This window comes from Tamandua tetradactyla, chromosome 6, assembly GCF_023851605.1.
Source record: "Tamandua tetradactyla isolate mTamTet1 chromosome 6, mTamTet1.pri, whole genome shotgun sequence".
Classification (NCBI taxonomy): Eukaryota; Metazoa; Chordata; class Mammalia; order Pilosa; family Myrmecophagidae; genus Tamandua; species Tamandua tetradactyla.
Genome location: NC_135332.1, coordinates 60,919,536 through 60,934,981, shown reverse-complemented (window position 1 = coordinate 60,934,981; position 15,446 = coordinate 60,919,536). Strand labels below are relative to the sequence as shown.

Below are 15,446 nucleotides of genomic sequence, written 5' to 3'. Positions count from 1 at the left end.
TTCACAGCTCAGTAGGGTAGGCTGAACTCTCTGATCCTTGAGAAAAGGTCAGGGAGCAAAAGAGAAGAGGTAAGAGTCCTCAACAAAAGAACAAAAGTTGGCCCATACATTCCAGAAGCCCCAGGCCTGCCTGGGGAGAGACAGATCAAGACGCTTAAGGCACTGTGGTTCTGTGGGGACCATGACGGGGCAGGAGGAGAAGACATGGAGCAGCGGAGTTCTGGCTTTCTGTGCCTGACTGCTCCTCCCTGGAGTTTAGTCCTCTCCCAGCCCCTCCTTGGGCAAGGGGATGTTGGTATCCAGTGCCACTGTTACAAGGTCCTGGGGCCTGGGGGTAGGAGGTGAGAAGCAGGGGAAGTGGGACAGGGTGATGAGAACTCCACTCCCTGCAAGGAGAAAGGCCCCAGCCACCACAAAAGAAGCTGTGTAGTTTCCTGTCACATCCCGGAGGTAACCTAGGCCCAAGAGAGAGAGATAAATTACACATGGGGGATCAAGCACATTTTTGAGTAGAGGGAACAAAAAAAAGCTAGTACCCATTACGTTGGAAGAGTTGGAACTCTTAAGGAAGGACTGGAGCTAGAGAACTCTGGTTTCCCAAGGGATCTCAAAAGGTTGATTCTAAATTCCTTCTTGCCTTCAGAAAGGGACCTTCAAGGCAGCCAGTAAGGATGAGGGGGTGGGGGTTCCAGAGGCAACTAAGGCCCTTCTCCAACATCAGTTCCCAGTTAAGAGGAAAATGTTAAGGGTTTGAAAGTTCTGGCATCTTGAGCAATGAGATCTTTGACCAGACAGGGGCCCAAGGAGCCAAAGGAAAGGGAAGACATTGTGGCATACTAAGTCTGGCCAGGGCCATCCAGATCCTCTGAAAACCCACCACAGACACCCTCTCAAGGGTTCCACTTAGCTCCTCTTTGTCTTTGCACTCAGACTTTCCCAGCCCCAGTTTTCTTTGCCCCATTGACCCATTTCAGGTTGCGTACTATACAACACTAGGGAGCAGCATTCAAATACACTATAGTGTAAATTAGTTTCCCTACCCCCATTCTCCTTACCTGACAGTGGAGCCCCCAGCAGCCCTCCAATGCTCTCTACCATCTGTACCAGTCCCAGGCCACAGTATATCCTTCCAGTTCCCACCAGTTCAGGCAGCAGAGAAAAAGCCACTGGGGTCAGGGCTCCAGATGAGAAGCCATAGGCCACAGCCAGAGCCATCAGGGCTTTGGCCGCCTGAGCTACGGGGAACAGGATGAGTGACACCCCTGTCAGTGTTGTCCAGAGCATCAGGAGTCGTGCCACAGGCCATGGTACTGCATCTCCCAGCCACCCAGAGGCCACACGCCCCACGAGGTCAGAAATAGCAGCCACCGAGAGTAGGAAGGCAGCAGCCAGGGGGTCCCAATCCAGGTCCTGGAGATGGGCCACCAGGTGAACATAGGGAATGAAGTAGCCGGTGTTGATCAGGGTGAGGGCCACAGTGTAACGGATGAAGGGGCCATGATGAAGGAGGGAAGTGATTTGGGCCCAAGGGCCACCCGTGGCAGGGTCTTCGGCCAGGGAGAGTGGGCGGAGAAGAGCACCACAGGCCACCAGGTGGAGGGAGAGGGCAGATACCAGCAGCAGGGCCCCACGCCAGGCATAGCGGCTGAGCAGCCACTGGAAGAAGGGGGCAAAGGCAAAGGAGGAGAGGCCCACACCCGTCAGTGCCAGCCCCATGGCCAAGGATCGACGGCGAGAGAAGTAACGGGACAGGCAGGCCAGGGTCGGAGTGAAGGTCAAGGCCCAGCCACAGCCTGCCAAAAAAGAAGAAATGGGGATTGAGGGACCCTCAGGGGCTCAGAGCACCAGACAATTCCAACACTGCCCAGCAGCAGAATGTAGTACTGGCTTCAGAGTCCCACAGACCTGAGTTACAACCCCAGCTTTGACACCTTCTAGCTGTGTGACCTTGGGTATTTTAATCAGTCTTCCAGCCTCAAACTCCTCATCTGAAAAATGAACCTAATATACCTCATGAGACTGTAGAGAATTAGAGAAAATGTCTGTAAATAGCACCGTATGTTGGAATTAGACTTGGGCTCTAGCATTCCAGTAGTATGACTTTCATTTGCCAAGTTGCATAATCTTTTAAAGCCTTTCTTCATCTGTAAATAAGATATTTATTTCACACCCACAGTACCTGGCACCTTTTTTATAATGGTTCTCCCTTTTATGCTCCAGCCCCACTAGCCCTGGGTTGATATATTCTGGACTCATTATCTTTGAATGCTGCTTATCAGTTTAGCCATCTCCCTAAGGATTCCCTCTCTGGGCTAGGTGCCAGCCAGAACTTTCCCTCAGCTTCTCCCTAAGTCTTTTGGAAGGACCGGGAGAGATGTGAAAGTCCAGAGGCTAAAAACCCAGGCATTTTATTACTCTCCTACCCTTGCCAAGATCTCACCTGACAGCAGCCCAATACTCAGGTACAGGTGGGTCAAGGAGGTAGCAAAGGTGGCAAGCAGCATCCCCAGCGCAGCTAAGATGCCCCCTGTCATCACCACGGGCCTGGGCCCGAACTTCGTGCTCAGGGCACTGCCCACTGGGCCTGGGAAAGAGGAAGGCGCTCAGCGAGGTCTCAGGCGTCCTCCCTGAGTATCCCCTCTCCCCCACCCTTCCCCTTTGCCGCCCCCAGCCCCCCCAGCCCCAGGACTCAGGACCCAGGCGCAGCACTCACTTCCAAACTGCTGCACCGCGATTCCTATGGAGGCGATCCAGGAGACGCGCGCTGCCTGCTCCTCAAACGCCGCGACAAACTCCACGAAGAAGACGCCAAAAGAGCGGAGCACCCCAAACACTAGCGCCGACTGGAGGAAGGCTGAGAGCACCACCATCCACCCCCAGCCCCCGTCGGGGGCCTGGGCCCTGCGCGCCATCTGGGCGGTAGCTGGGCCGACGCCACTAAGATATCCCGCGGGAGCAGGGCTGAGGGTGCTGCACCTCTGCACACCTCCCCACCCAGCCGCGCCGCCCCGGCCCAATCGGCGGCGAAGAGACTGGGCAGCAAGGGAGGTATGGGCGAGGGCTTCAAAGTTGCCCAGAAGCGGCGCGAGGCGCCTGCGTCTCTCTGCGATGGGGGGCTATGGAGAGGGAAGGCTCAGCCCGGGCTGCCGGCGACTACAGGCGCCTAAGACTCCGCGGACCAGGAACTGATTGCCGAGGCCTGGGCGGGGCGGATCCGGGCAGAGCCCCATGTTAGATGTAGGAGCCAAATAGAGGGACCGGGTTTGCGTCCACCGCTCAGGATATCCAGCCTCGGTGTGGATCTTATAATTGGCGGTGTCAGCACCTGGACCATCCCGGCCAAATCCTTGTCCAGAGCTCACCAATGAAGACGCGGCACAGCCCGGCAGGGGGCGGAGCCAGGAGGATTGGGCAAGATTTAGAGTATTATTCTGGGCGGGGGGCAGTGAGTGGGGCGCAAGTGTTAACAGGGGGAATTAGGGGGCGACTAGATCGGTCCCACGTTTCCGTCTTTGTTCACCTTGCAAGCCAATCCGTCCAAATTTCAGTACTAAAACTCGCACGGAAGAAGCCCATATAGGGGTTAGTGGTGGATCAACTGCTTCAGGAGAGGAAAGTACTCACTTGCTTAATAAGAGGCCCAGGAGTTAGAAGGCCATGGGGTAGGGGGTGTGGAGAGGGGAGAGCAGGTGAAGCGTAAAGGAAATTCCAGGCAGAGCTCCCGAGGCCACTAACTCAGCTCCTAGGATATAGATGCCTGAATCTCTGCGGGGTTAAAAAAGGCCAATAGATGAGAGAAGAGGAAGGGGTTGTTGGATTCCTGACCTTCATTTCTGTTATTGGAACTTGTTCCCGTGGCTTCTGTTCCCACCAACCGGAAGACTACAGGTCACTGAGACCAAAAATAATTGGGGAGACAAAGGGCGGGTGTGAGCTCATTCAGAGCCCCGCCACCCATCTACACTTTCCTCAGTGTGCCATGCTCTTTTCCTCTGCCTTCTAGAAACAGCCACTCCCTAACCTCAGTTTTGATCTCATGATGGAAAAGACTAAGGAGAAGAGCTATAACCCTGGGTATTGAAGCAATTTAGCCCCTCCTAGCTTCCAGAACCCTGAACCACAGCAATTCCCCATCCCTTCTGTAGTCCCATATACAGCACTTAAATCTTGGACATCCTGTTTTTTGTTTGTTTGTGAGGTGTTTTTTTTTTTTCCTTTCATTGTAATTTCAGCAACCCAGGACCCTGACCTTGAAACCCTGAGTTTATTCCCATCCCAGGAGATGCATACTAGAAGAAGAGGGGAAGGGAGGCTATGTAGTTTTAAAAAGCACATTGAGCTTTATAATTTCAGATGTGAAAAAAAAACTCTTATCACCTCAAATCTTATATATAGAGAAATAAAGTGGAATCAAAACTTTGGCTGGGGGAAAATATACTGAAGATGCTGAGATAGGTGTGGCCATGTAACATGGTGGTGACGAGTTCAGTCTTTGGAGTCAAGTCACAGTTCCAATCTGGGTTTTATCTCTTATCAACCTGGTCAAGATATTGAACCTCTCAGTTAGTTTTGCCATCTGTAAGTTGGGGATAATAATAGTATCTACTTTTTAGGATTGTCAGGGAAGCTCGGTTAGGAAAATCATGCACTAAAATGCTTAGTTTAGAGCCTGGCGTGTTTCAAGGCACTGGATTTCTTGAGGAGGGATGGAGTTGTCCTACTGGTTCTAACACACAAGTTTCTCACTGCCACTTCCAACTCCTCTTGCCTTCATGGGACCTGAATCCTAACCATTTTCCTAGCTTCATCCTATTCCTCAGTGGAGGGGTTCCTAGCATTAAGATCCCTAGCACAGACTTATCCCCCAGCCTCCTCGTATTCTTGGTGGCTTGTGCTTTTTCACCAATGCCTCCACACCTCAGGCAGGAAGTGAATTCAGAGCAGCAGGATGCAGGTGGCTCCGGAGAAACTTTATGAAGTCACAGGTTCCTACACAATGAGCCGGAAGCCAAGGGTGGGGAAAGGCAGAACAAGAGCCATTTGAAAGGCCTGGTGGGATGGGATGGTGGAATGGACATAGGATCTAAGACAGTATCCAGGAGAGAACACTATTCCCAAGCCCCCAGCTTTTCCCTAGGCAAGAACCAGGACACACCAGGCACCACTGAGAGGCTTCTTTATTTCAAGGATCTGATCTTGCAAGGTCTAACATTTCCACATGATCCTTCAACCCCAGGCACACTCCACCTGCCCACCCAATCTGCTAAGTAAAAATCAGAGTTCCTTCTCACATCTCTCCTCTGCTTTCCCTCCCTCCTTCTTCAGTTCTTCAGTGAAGCAACGGGAGTGAGAAGGAAAGAAGGAAAAGAGCAACTTTCTCACGAATCCCCAAGTAACAGCCACTAGTACTGACTTGTCTTGAGGAAACTCTACCCCATAAATTCAGAAGTGTTCCTTATTCCCCACCCCACGCCTCAGGACAACATGGGGCAGGACTGTAAATCAGGGATTCAGAGTATAATCTAACATTCCAGACATCCCACAGAGCCCAGAGGCAACCCCACTCCTTACTTTCTACCTATCTGAAAGTTTTGCCTACACAGAGGCTGCTCCCCTCAACCAACCTCTCAATCCTACAGGAAACCTGTTGACTTAGAGGGGCCTTTTGCCCATCAGTCAATCAATCAGTCACAAGAAACCTTTTAACTTTCTAATCCCAACAACAATTTCAACCATGAGCCCAAACTATAGCAAATCCAGAATGGAATTCAGCCCCTTTTCCTCCTTGTAGAAGGTTCTAGTTGTATCCATTGCCTCCAGAGAGGAATGCAGTGACAGGAAGATCAAGTCACAGACCCGGATTCCCTAAGGTAATAGTTACCAAGCACTCGTGACTTTGAGAGGCAAAGGAGAAGTTTATGAAATCCAGACACTTGTCAGATGTCCAAAAACCCATTCAAGGAAGAAGGGGCTCATCGCAGACAGAGAGAGCCCCATGGAGTGTTCAAAACCAAGATGATTTAGTCAAGTTAAACAATTTTCTAATTCTCCTCTAAGTCATAACATTCTTAGAGACTGGGCAGAAGCAGAAAAGGTCCTATCTTCTCCAATAAGGAATTTCAGATTTCTCCTCCACGGAGGGATCGACCAGTGCAAAGACAGGCCCCAGTGGGAGGATTACAGGCTCAACTCAAGCCCCCGGTGTTGCTCTACCATGAGAGATGGAATCCTAGATTTGTGTCTAGAATCACAGTGGAGCCAACCCAGGTGACCAGATTAATGAGACAGCTTAGGTTCTGGACCACCCACAGGAAAGACCACCGCCTTCATTCTGAGTGATGCAGAATCTGGCCCCCACATGTAAGGCCTCCAGGAAGCATTTATTGTCTCCATTTCAGGCTGTCACCCTTGAAGAACAGAAAAAAGTCTAGATCCATTTCTAGCCTGCTAGAGAACTTACAATATCCAGAATACCAGAGAGGGTTCCTGACCCAATTCCATAATGCCATATGTTTCCAGACCTGCCCCAGAACAAACAAAGGTTCCAGACCTAGAAGTGAAAGGGCAGGATACAGGAAAAGACTTTCTCCATTTCAAACAAACCAACAAGCAAATACATGGGAGAAAGAGAAATCCGAAAGGTAAAAGTTAAAACCATAATAATATAAGACACTCAAGCCAAAGAAGAGAGTCAAGTGCTAATCTCTGCCAGCAGAGTGGTGACCTCACATTCTCCAGTGTTTTGGGTCACTTTGGATCACACTTGTGGTAGGGGGGACTGGGAAATGCAATAGAATGAAGGCCCCGGAGCCAACCAGAGGCCTCAATAAATTATATTTACAGATAAATTCAATGGGAGGGGGGCTGCGGGTTGAGAGTTCTCCCCTCCTCCAGCCCCTAGTTTGCTCTCTCCTCTATAACAATTCTCACTGTGGGGAAGAGGTTTTGACCAGCAAAACAGAGGCAGATCTAGCCAGGATCTGCCACCCCTGCTCTCCCCGGTGAGAAGTCAAGATGGGGGCAGTTATTAACACAGAGGGGCCTTGCATGACCCCCGCGCCCAAGCTTGACGGGAATGCCTGGTCCGAGCTCACTGCTTTCCCGGATCCCAGGAAGGGAGAGGGGGCTCGGCTAAGGCCCCCCCAGAATGTGGTAGTGCACTTTGTTGTTGGTGGAAGCTCCGTGTTTCTGGCGCAGATGCAGCCGCAGTTGACTCTTGTGCCGAAAATGCAGGCCGCAGGGGTCGCACTGTGGGGGAACATTGAGTCAGGGCCCTCGCCACCCACCCGGGGCTTATGCGAAGGGGAGCGGTCCCGCCTGCGGCTGAAGAAAAGCTCTTTAGCTCTCACGTAGTCTCAAATACCCAGGAGCGGCCCAGGAGGTAGACCTCGCTCTCTTCAGCAAAGGTTTTCCATTGGTTAGTACCTATCCAGGAAACCGCCGCCCTGCCCTGGATCCTAACTTCTATAATTTATCCCCTCCGGCCCGTTATGAATATCGACTCCTCTAAGCCACCGCCCATTGCGAGAGAAGCAGGAGCTGCGAGTCCGCTCTTGTCAGAGCCCCGCCCCTAGGCCAGGCCTGGTACCCACGTGGTAAGGCTTCTCGCCGGTGTGAATGCGAACGTGACTCTTCAGAGTTTGAAGGTGGCGGAAGCGGGTCCCGCAGGTGGGACAAGGATAGGGCTTCTCCCCGGTGTGGATCAGCACGTGCGCGCGCAGATGCGCTACCTGGGGCGGCAAGAGACCTCAGACTGCGCGTCCGGGAGGGACCGAACCCTCCAAATAAGGCCATCCCCGCCCTCCCGCAGATTTGACTTTGTACGCGCCCCCGGGCTAGCTCTGCACCTGTACAAAGCGCGACCCGCAGGTCTCGCACTTATAGGGCTTCTCTCCCGAATGGATGCGGCTGTGCGTTTTGAGGTTAGCAGGCCGGTTAAAACGGGCTCCGCAGATGGAGCAGCGGTAGGGCTTCTCCCCTAGGGGCAAGGAGGAATGGAGGTCAGGAACTCAGCTCCAGGGCATCTGTGGGCAGGAAGGCCCTTGGGCCCTCTCCTCTCTACCCCTCCTTACCTGTGTGCACCGTGCGGTGACTGGCGAGGTTGCCCTTGTAGCGGAAGGCTGACCTGCAGAGCTGACACTTGTAGGGCTTCTCCTCATCCCCAGGAGCCAAGAGGTCTAGCCCGGATGAGTGCCCAGCCACAGCCTCACAGTTCTGGCAGCTGAAAAAATCGCTTCCTGGGAAGCCGGGTGGGTAATGACAGTGATAGTTTTATCATTTATTGAGCATTTTAAATATACAGGTGAATCCTTAAACTACACAGTGGTCGGTTTTCTTTTTTCCCAATTTACTATTGAGGCTTGGGGAGCTCATTTTACTTGCCCAAAGTCACCAGATTAGTTTAGGATAAGAGGAGAAGCCATGATTGGACTCCACTGACTGACTCCAGAGTACTCTGCTAATGCCTTCTTCACTAGCGGTGATGATGGATGGAGGCTCCTAGAGTGGGTGGAGGCTTCTGCCACTCCTTCCCTTGCACCACTCTGGATGATAATCTGTCAGAGACCCGGCCAAGTCCTTGGCAGAATACTCAGCCCTGATGAGGATAGGCCAGAAATCCCCAAATTTTACTGCTCATTGGGATCGTCTGGGGGATCATTAAACAAATAGTGATCACTGGCTCCCATCCTGATATTCTGATCTATGGGATAAGACCCAGGTAGCAAGATTAAAACAAAAAACAAAAAACTCCCCAGGTAATTCTAACTTGCAGTAAAATTTGGGAACCAAAAACTCCCCAAGTAATTCTAATATGCAGTGCAGTTTGGGAACCATAGGAATAGCCTTTCCCAAGGCCCTTTGGGCCAAACCGGTCAGGAGCAACCATGGGGAAAAGCCAGGAGGAGGGTTCCCACCTGGTGGTGGACGAGTCTGCTCAGAGAGTGATCCATTGGTCTCTTGGGCCCGAGGTGCGAGGAGATGAGGGATATTGGCTGGCGTCCCAGATGTGAACTGTACAGTGGCAGCAGGTGGAGAAAGCCTAGGCAGATGGTAAGAGCCAAAGCAAAAGGTTAGGAGAAATTATATGCAGGGGAGTTCTCCCTGGAGACTTGGAGCCAAAGGCCTCCTCTGGAAGACAGCCAATATTGACCAGTGAGCAATACCCAATTGCAATGCACTGAGTAAGCCTGGCCTCTGGGCAGCTCCCTAAGGTGGGCCAGTATCTCTGAAACCGAACCTCCATCTCCCTCCCTCTAGACCACTCAGGCCCAAAGCCTTCATCTCCTAGCTGAGCCCAGCCTCTACAAATTCTCAGGGTTCCAGATTCTGTACCTGCTCTGGGGACCAGGAATGGATCCTTCTTCACTGCTGCTGCTACTACTGGAAGCCTCATCTCCACTGAGGAGCCTGGCTGGGGGGCAAGGTTGACCAGAACTCTTCTCCCCCCCCAGTCTCCCTGTATGGGAGACCTGAGAGTTTAACACAATGAACTTGTACTTCTTCCAATTGCAGGCCTTGGGATCCAGACTGGCTGGACTGGGGGGGCCTTGACTGCAGCTGCGAGATTCAGTAGGTGGGTCAGGATGCCCTTCCGAGCGCCTGGGACTGCCTGGTGGAGGAGCCGTTGGAGGTGTGGGGGGCTCTGCCTCCCGGGGACGCAGGGAGATGCCCAGAGGTTCATAGCTGGGGAAAATGAGATGGACATTAATGCTGTTTCCTTATGTTGGCCTCTGCCCTTGTAACCTGGGGCGCCACCTCACTCACGGAGACCATCAAATCAGGGCTCCCTCACCTGGCCTGGATGAAACGGTGGCATGCCTGGACCACATGTTCCATCTGCAAGTAGGTGGCAGCCGCCAGGACAGCTGGCGCAGTAGCCGGAGAGAGGCGCAGGCGCGAAGTGTACATGAAGTCCAGGAGGGGAGCGAAGCCTCCAGCTTCGGGGCCCGCGGGCAGAGAGAGCACGTCCACCCCAACTCCCGCACGGCCCCGGAAAATTGAATAGAAGAAGCCACTAGAAAGAGAGCAATAAGTCACGCTAGGAGCTGGGGAACCAAGGAAGCCAGGCTCCACTGTAGAAAGCCCCGCCTCCTCACTATCACTCGGTCCCAAAACCCAGGAAGCTCCGTCTCATCATTCTGATGGGCTGGGCTTAGAATTTCCTCTCAAAGGCCTTGGGCCCTCGATCCTTTCCCATTTGGCCCCGCCCCAATCCACAAGCCCCACCCATCGAACCTGCAGGCGATGAGAACCGCCTTGTGAGCCCGCAGGGGTTGCCCGCCAACCAGCAGCGTGACGTCAGTGAGTATCCCGCGCAGGCGCAGCTCATTCAGATTGCCCAGCACGTCGGAGGAGTGGCGCGTGAACTCGCGGACGTAACCCAGCGGAGCTCCCTCCTGGGTAGCAGTAGAATCCATAGCGGCGCAGGCCTGCAGGTGCCACGGAAAGGGCTCAGGGATCCAGGCAGTACTAATTCGGAAGCCCGGACTCCTTCCCTTCCTCAGCCTGTATTTTCCTCCTGAGATGCAGCCAGACAGGGTGCCCGGAACCTGCCCACGTCTCTTCACTCTGTTCATCTTGTTCGTTCTGCCCTCATCCACACCATCGTTCTCTTCCCTGCTCCAGATTCCCCAGCGTCGACGGCGAGCACAGGGAATCCGGCACGCAGCGCCCTTAGTCCTACTACCCCCTCCAGCGACCCTCTCCTCTCTCCTGAACTTCAGGTTCCTGACCCTGCCCGGAGACCCAGGTCCTCACCCCTCCAACTCCCAGTCGAAGCTCCTTTCCCCGAATCACGGAATTCCTCTATTCCTATCTGGTCCCCTGTCCCTAGTTTGGCCAATTCCTAGGATTCTTGCTAGCATCAAAAAGCCCCGTCCCTCTTTGGGGACCCAGGAGTCTGGCTCCCCCAGTCTCTCGCTCTTACCCCCGTCCTGCAGGGGCTGCGACTTCTCTTCTCAAGGGGGGCGGGGTCTCTCTCCCCTTTTGGCCCCGGCTCCTTTATCTGGCCGGGATGGCGGGGGCGGGGGTGGGGGCAGTGAACGCCTGGGTCTGTATCCTTCCTTCCTCCCTCGCTCTCCAGATGTCGAGGCCGGGGCGGGGTCTCTGGCTCGAGGGCTGGACCTTGTCGTAACTGAAAAGTAGGGGCATGGACCACTGAACTTGAACTGAGGATGGGGGTATTGGAATTGGGGAGAAGGCTGGGAAACATCGAGATTGGAAGTATGGGTGACCTGGGTCGTCAGACGGCCTGGGATAGAAAAAAAATTGGCTTGCGGGCTTTTGGCAGAGGGTGCCAGGAGCCTGCTGCAGGAGAAAGTGAATAAAGCTAAGCGCACCCTCCCATTTTAAGGGAGAAAACGTGGAGGCCAGCGAAGCACCAGGTTTGGGGAGGCGATAGTGGGCCCCCGTGGGGGTCTCAGACATCGAAAGGGTGTGGTGCGAATGGCACGCTCCTTTAGTCGGGTCTGCAAAAAGGGGGGCTCTGACCCGGCCGGGTAGGGAGGGAGCGGATATGATTTCTAGTTCGTTTCCTTCCATTGTCCTGCGACCGGACGGCTCCGCCAGCTGCTTCCCCTCGAGGAGGTGGGGAAAGCCCCGGGTGGGGGCCCGAGAGACGCTCGGGAGACCTAGGCGTCCGGCCCCTCATTCCCGACTCTCCTCTGAACTCTTTTAGGGATCCAGAGAGACGGGACTACCGCCCCAAACCCGGCCCGCCCTCCCCCAGTCCCAGCTTACTTAGTGCCTCGGACACCCGCAGGTCAGCTACGCTTTGAGGCTGGCGGAACGCCGGGGTCCAGCGCGGCAACGCGGCAAAGCTCTGCACTGTTCGGCTCCTTCCACGAGGGGGCGGACGAGCACTAGCCTCACTTCGTCCGGTGGTCTCCACCCGGCTGCAGGAGCACTTAGACCCGGGCGCAGGATCCGTTCTGTCCTGATACCTTCGGTCCTCCCCTCTCTGCGCTGGTTTATTTTGCTCCTCTGTCTCCTATTCGGGGACTAGAGATGGGCCTGGAGGAAGGGAAAGTTAGGGTACAGAGGGCACCCTTCCCCGGGCTGGAATTCCTACCTGGGGTGAGAAATCGGCGTGCAAGGGGAGTGGGTGGGACACGGTGCGGGGCTGAGGCCTGGGAGCAAAAAATCCTTTTTCTGATTAAGCTAGGCACTATTATCCAGAGGTCTTTTAGAGGTGCATACGTTAATGTGAAAGCTAGGTGGTGTAAACAGAGAAGGGAAAACAGGGAGGTCTGCTGAGTATGAGGAGGGAGAGGAGGGCAGGAGGAACCTATGTTTAAGATTCTATGTTTAAGTCCCTGATCCCGGAGTTAGGCTTGGGTGGCACCCTCAAATTAATGTGGGGACATTTTGGGGGGTGGACAAGGTGTATTTGGAGAAGGGGAACCAGAGCTAAGTCCAGTTGCAAAATAAGAGCACCTTGGACTTGGGCTTAGGGGAGTCTACAGTTGACCAGGAATGACTGGCCATCTACTGCGGAACTGCTCATCCAGGCCTGGGGCACTTCCCCTCAGATTTGAGGGTGTCTTTTTTGGGGTGCATGAAAGAACAGCTGAGAAACTGTGACGGGGACCACTAAGGACTCAAGTGGTGACGTGGCTTTGGTATGTGAGGGTTATTTGAAAGGTCTCCGTCCAGTTTGTGTGTATGTGTGTGTGTGGGGGGGGTGTTAGACTAGGTCTCCCCTTTGACACAGGTTGGAGTTGATACCATCCTGCTTGTTTGGGGGTGTTGAGTTGGTTTGACTGTTACGGGCTCTGGGGATTGCATTCAGGCTTAAGGGCCTATGGTAAATGGGAGGCAGGGGGCTGATTGTGAGGATACATTAGGTCTGGGGGTTCTGACACCCACACTTTGGAGATTATGCCATCGCTGTGATGATGGATTATCAGGAGAGCCTGCTGGGTGTTCTGGAGGGGAACGAGGGTTTTGTTTTGGAGGCTCATAGTCATTGGTGTAGACAGAGAGTTGCGGTTCTTATCTGCCTGATTTCAAGTTGAGTAGTCATTGCTGACTTGGAGGTACAGCCAGTTTTGGGGGACCATATAGGTTTCAAGACTCAGATTACATTGTTAGGGACATGAAGCTCACATTGGAGTTTTTGACATGTTTGAGATGGGACATAAGTGAAGCATGGGAACAAGTTTGAAGGCCTCCTGTGATAGGGGGTCCTATTCTCTATCCTTGGGGGGAGCAAAGCTTAATATTTGTATGTTGTAGAAAACTTACTTTGGGAGGGTGATCTTGTGTATGCATGGATAGCCTTTTCCAGGGGGTAATATAAGGTCAGGGTCCCCAGGGTAGGAGACCCAGGTTTTGGGGTGCCCTTATTTTGGGGTGTTTTGCTGTTCTTTGGGAGCATTTGATGAAGCTGTGGAATAGGTCACTAGGTGATATTGATTTAGGGGCTCACTTAATTTGGGGCACAATGCCAATGTGGGGGTGTCCTTTGCTTATAGTTCCCTCTTACCCCAGATTCTAGAAATCTCTTTCTCTAGTGAACCCCCAAATAAGCCCAGGATCTGAAGGGAGAAATTTGGAAAAGGAGTGGTATCTTCCTTTATTTTTCACGTGACCCCGATAGATCTGAGGGAGAAAAGGTGGTTCCCGGCTCTGGGCCCCAATTCCTTAAGGGAGTACACCTCCTCAGTTTGGGGGAAGGTAAAGGAAAATGGGGTGTCCTGTGGTAAAGTGGATACCGCTGACCAGGGCAGTGCTGTTAGAACTGTGGCAAGGAGGGGCTGTGTGGTGGGGTACAAGGAGGTGATTCATGCGACCTGATTTTCTAGGATAACTGCCCCAAACAGAAAGCAGACAGAAGCCTGGGAGTGTGGGTGAGGTGGTGGTGGAGGGGTTCCCAACGGCAGCAGGGGCTGGAGGGTGAGCCAGGACAGCTCTGCACGCCTGGGTCCCTGCTCTCTTCAGCTCTCCTCCTCTCTCTCCCTCCCACCGCCCACCCCCCCAACCCAAGGGAAAAAAAACTGCCTGTGCAACAGCAATGGCAGATTCCAATCCTCCAGGCTTTCCTAAACCACCACCGAGACCAGCCAGGGGGGAGGGGAAGGGAGGATCGGGCTTCCCTGCTTCCCTAAGACGGGGGCAATGAGCTTGACCTCCTGGCCCCTAGCCCTTTGGGGAGTGCCCCCCCCCGGTCTGGAAGCCAGGTGTCCTGGACCCTAGCCCCCGAGAGGGGGGGGGGTGCCTGGAGAGACGGGGAGGAGGAAGGAGGGAGTGACTTCCAAAATTGGCATCGGGACAGAGCAGGGCTGGCGGGAGGCAGGCGAAAGGCAGAATTTTCCTGAAAAAACGGGGGTATCTGAGGACCCCAAATTTGGGGAGCTAGTTCAGGACCGTCCTCCCAACATCCCAGATTTTTTTTGGGATTTTTTGGGCGTCCTGGGACCCCTCTAGATGGGGTGAGGAATGTAGTGTTGGGGGAATCTGACTGGGGCATTGCAGCTGCCTCTCCCGCCGAGTTGGAGACGGATGGGCTGGGACGAGTTTGGGGGGGGTATCCCCAATTCTAACTGGGAGTGGAGAAACCCCCTCCTGGGCTTTCTTGTGGGGGTCCCCCCTCCCTAGGGCACTCCCCACTCCCTGAGTCAGCCGAGAGGAAGGAGGCCAGCGATGCGACTGGGGCGGCTCCTTTCTCCTGCACCCCAAATGTGAGGGATGCACCCCAAATTTTGCTCCCTTCAAAATAGGGGACCAGGATCTCAGGGGAGAGTAGCTGAGGTAAGTGGGGAGGAAAGTGTCCCCTGTTTTCAGGAGAGACGTGGCGGTTGGGGGGGAGGTTTGGAGGTGCGTGCTGGGGTGGGGTTGGGCTTTGTCAGTCTTGGAACTGGGGAGATGACTGGAGAGGCTTTCTCTTGTGCCCCCAAACTTCTGTCCCCCAAATGGAAACCAAAGGCTGAGACCAGAGGGCCCCCCAACATCCTCCAGCTGTTAGTGTAATGTTTGATTTCTGTTTCACCCCCACAAAGCCTCGGCCGAGGATGGGAGCTGGGGCTGTTCAGTTTGGGGGGCTATGGAGGTACAGTGAGGGACAGGAAACCTTGGCAGGGTTGCTGTAGAACATATAGGGGTCTGGGGGGAGGGCGTCTGGTGTTTCCCTGGGCCTAAAAAGACTGCTTACACCCACCATCTTAGATCTTTTTGATTGTTAAGAGTTTTGGGGGGTGTGTCGGAGGGGGGGGAGGGTAAAAGAGGGGATGGGAGGTTGGAGGTTAACTTTTGGTGCTTAAAAGGTATTGTTTTGATTTGCGGAAGGGATTTTGGCCCTTGGATTTCGCTTTCTGGGGGTGCTTTATAAAAATCAAGTCTTGGACAGGAGAAAAAGGGCTCAGGGAAGGCCCAGGGTGGGGGTGGGGAGAGGCATGTTTGTCTCAGCTTAAACGTGGCTCTCTGGGGTGGGCCCGCCCGTCAGGGCC

General features: G+C 53.8%; 2 protein-coding genes across 2 annotated transcripts; both read right to left on the bottom strand.

Moving 5' to 3' along the window:
- Positions 1-144: 144 nt before the first annotated feature.
- On the bottom strand, positions 145-5,042 carry SLC16A13 (solute carrier family 16 member 13). Its single transcript, XM_077165703.1, has 4 exons — positions 2,714-5,042; positions 2,441-2,584; positions 1,056-1,793; positions 145-455 (listed from the first exon to the last, which is right to left on the bottom strand). Exons 1-4 carry the CDS (start codon positions 2,910-2,912, stop codon positions 256-258), a joined length of 1,281 nt encoding a protein of 426 aa, XP_077021818.1. The 5' UTR covers positions 2,913-5,042; the 3' UTR covers positions 145-255.
- Positions 5,043-5,159: 117 nt separating this feature from the next.
- BCL6B (BCL6B transcription repressor) lies at positions 5,160-11,794 on the bottom strand. Its single transcript, XM_077165702.1, has 10 exons — positions 11,740-11,794; positions 10,928-11,134; positions 10,237-10,430; positions 9,794-10,015; positions 9,334-9,684; positions 8,916-9,040; positions 8,073-8,237; positions 7,848-7,978; positions 7,593-7,730; positions 5,160-7,248 (listed from the first exon to the last, which is right to left on the bottom strand). The coding sequence occupies exons 3-10, from the start codon at positions 10,416-10,418 to the stop codon at positions 7,132-7,134; spliced, it is 1,431 nt and encodes a 476-aa protein (XP_077021817.1). The 5' UTR covers positions 10,419-10,430; positions 10,928-11,134; positions 11,740-11,794; the 3' UTR covers positions 5,160-7,131.
- Between the last annotated feature and the right edge of the window lie 3,652 nt (positions 11,795-15,446).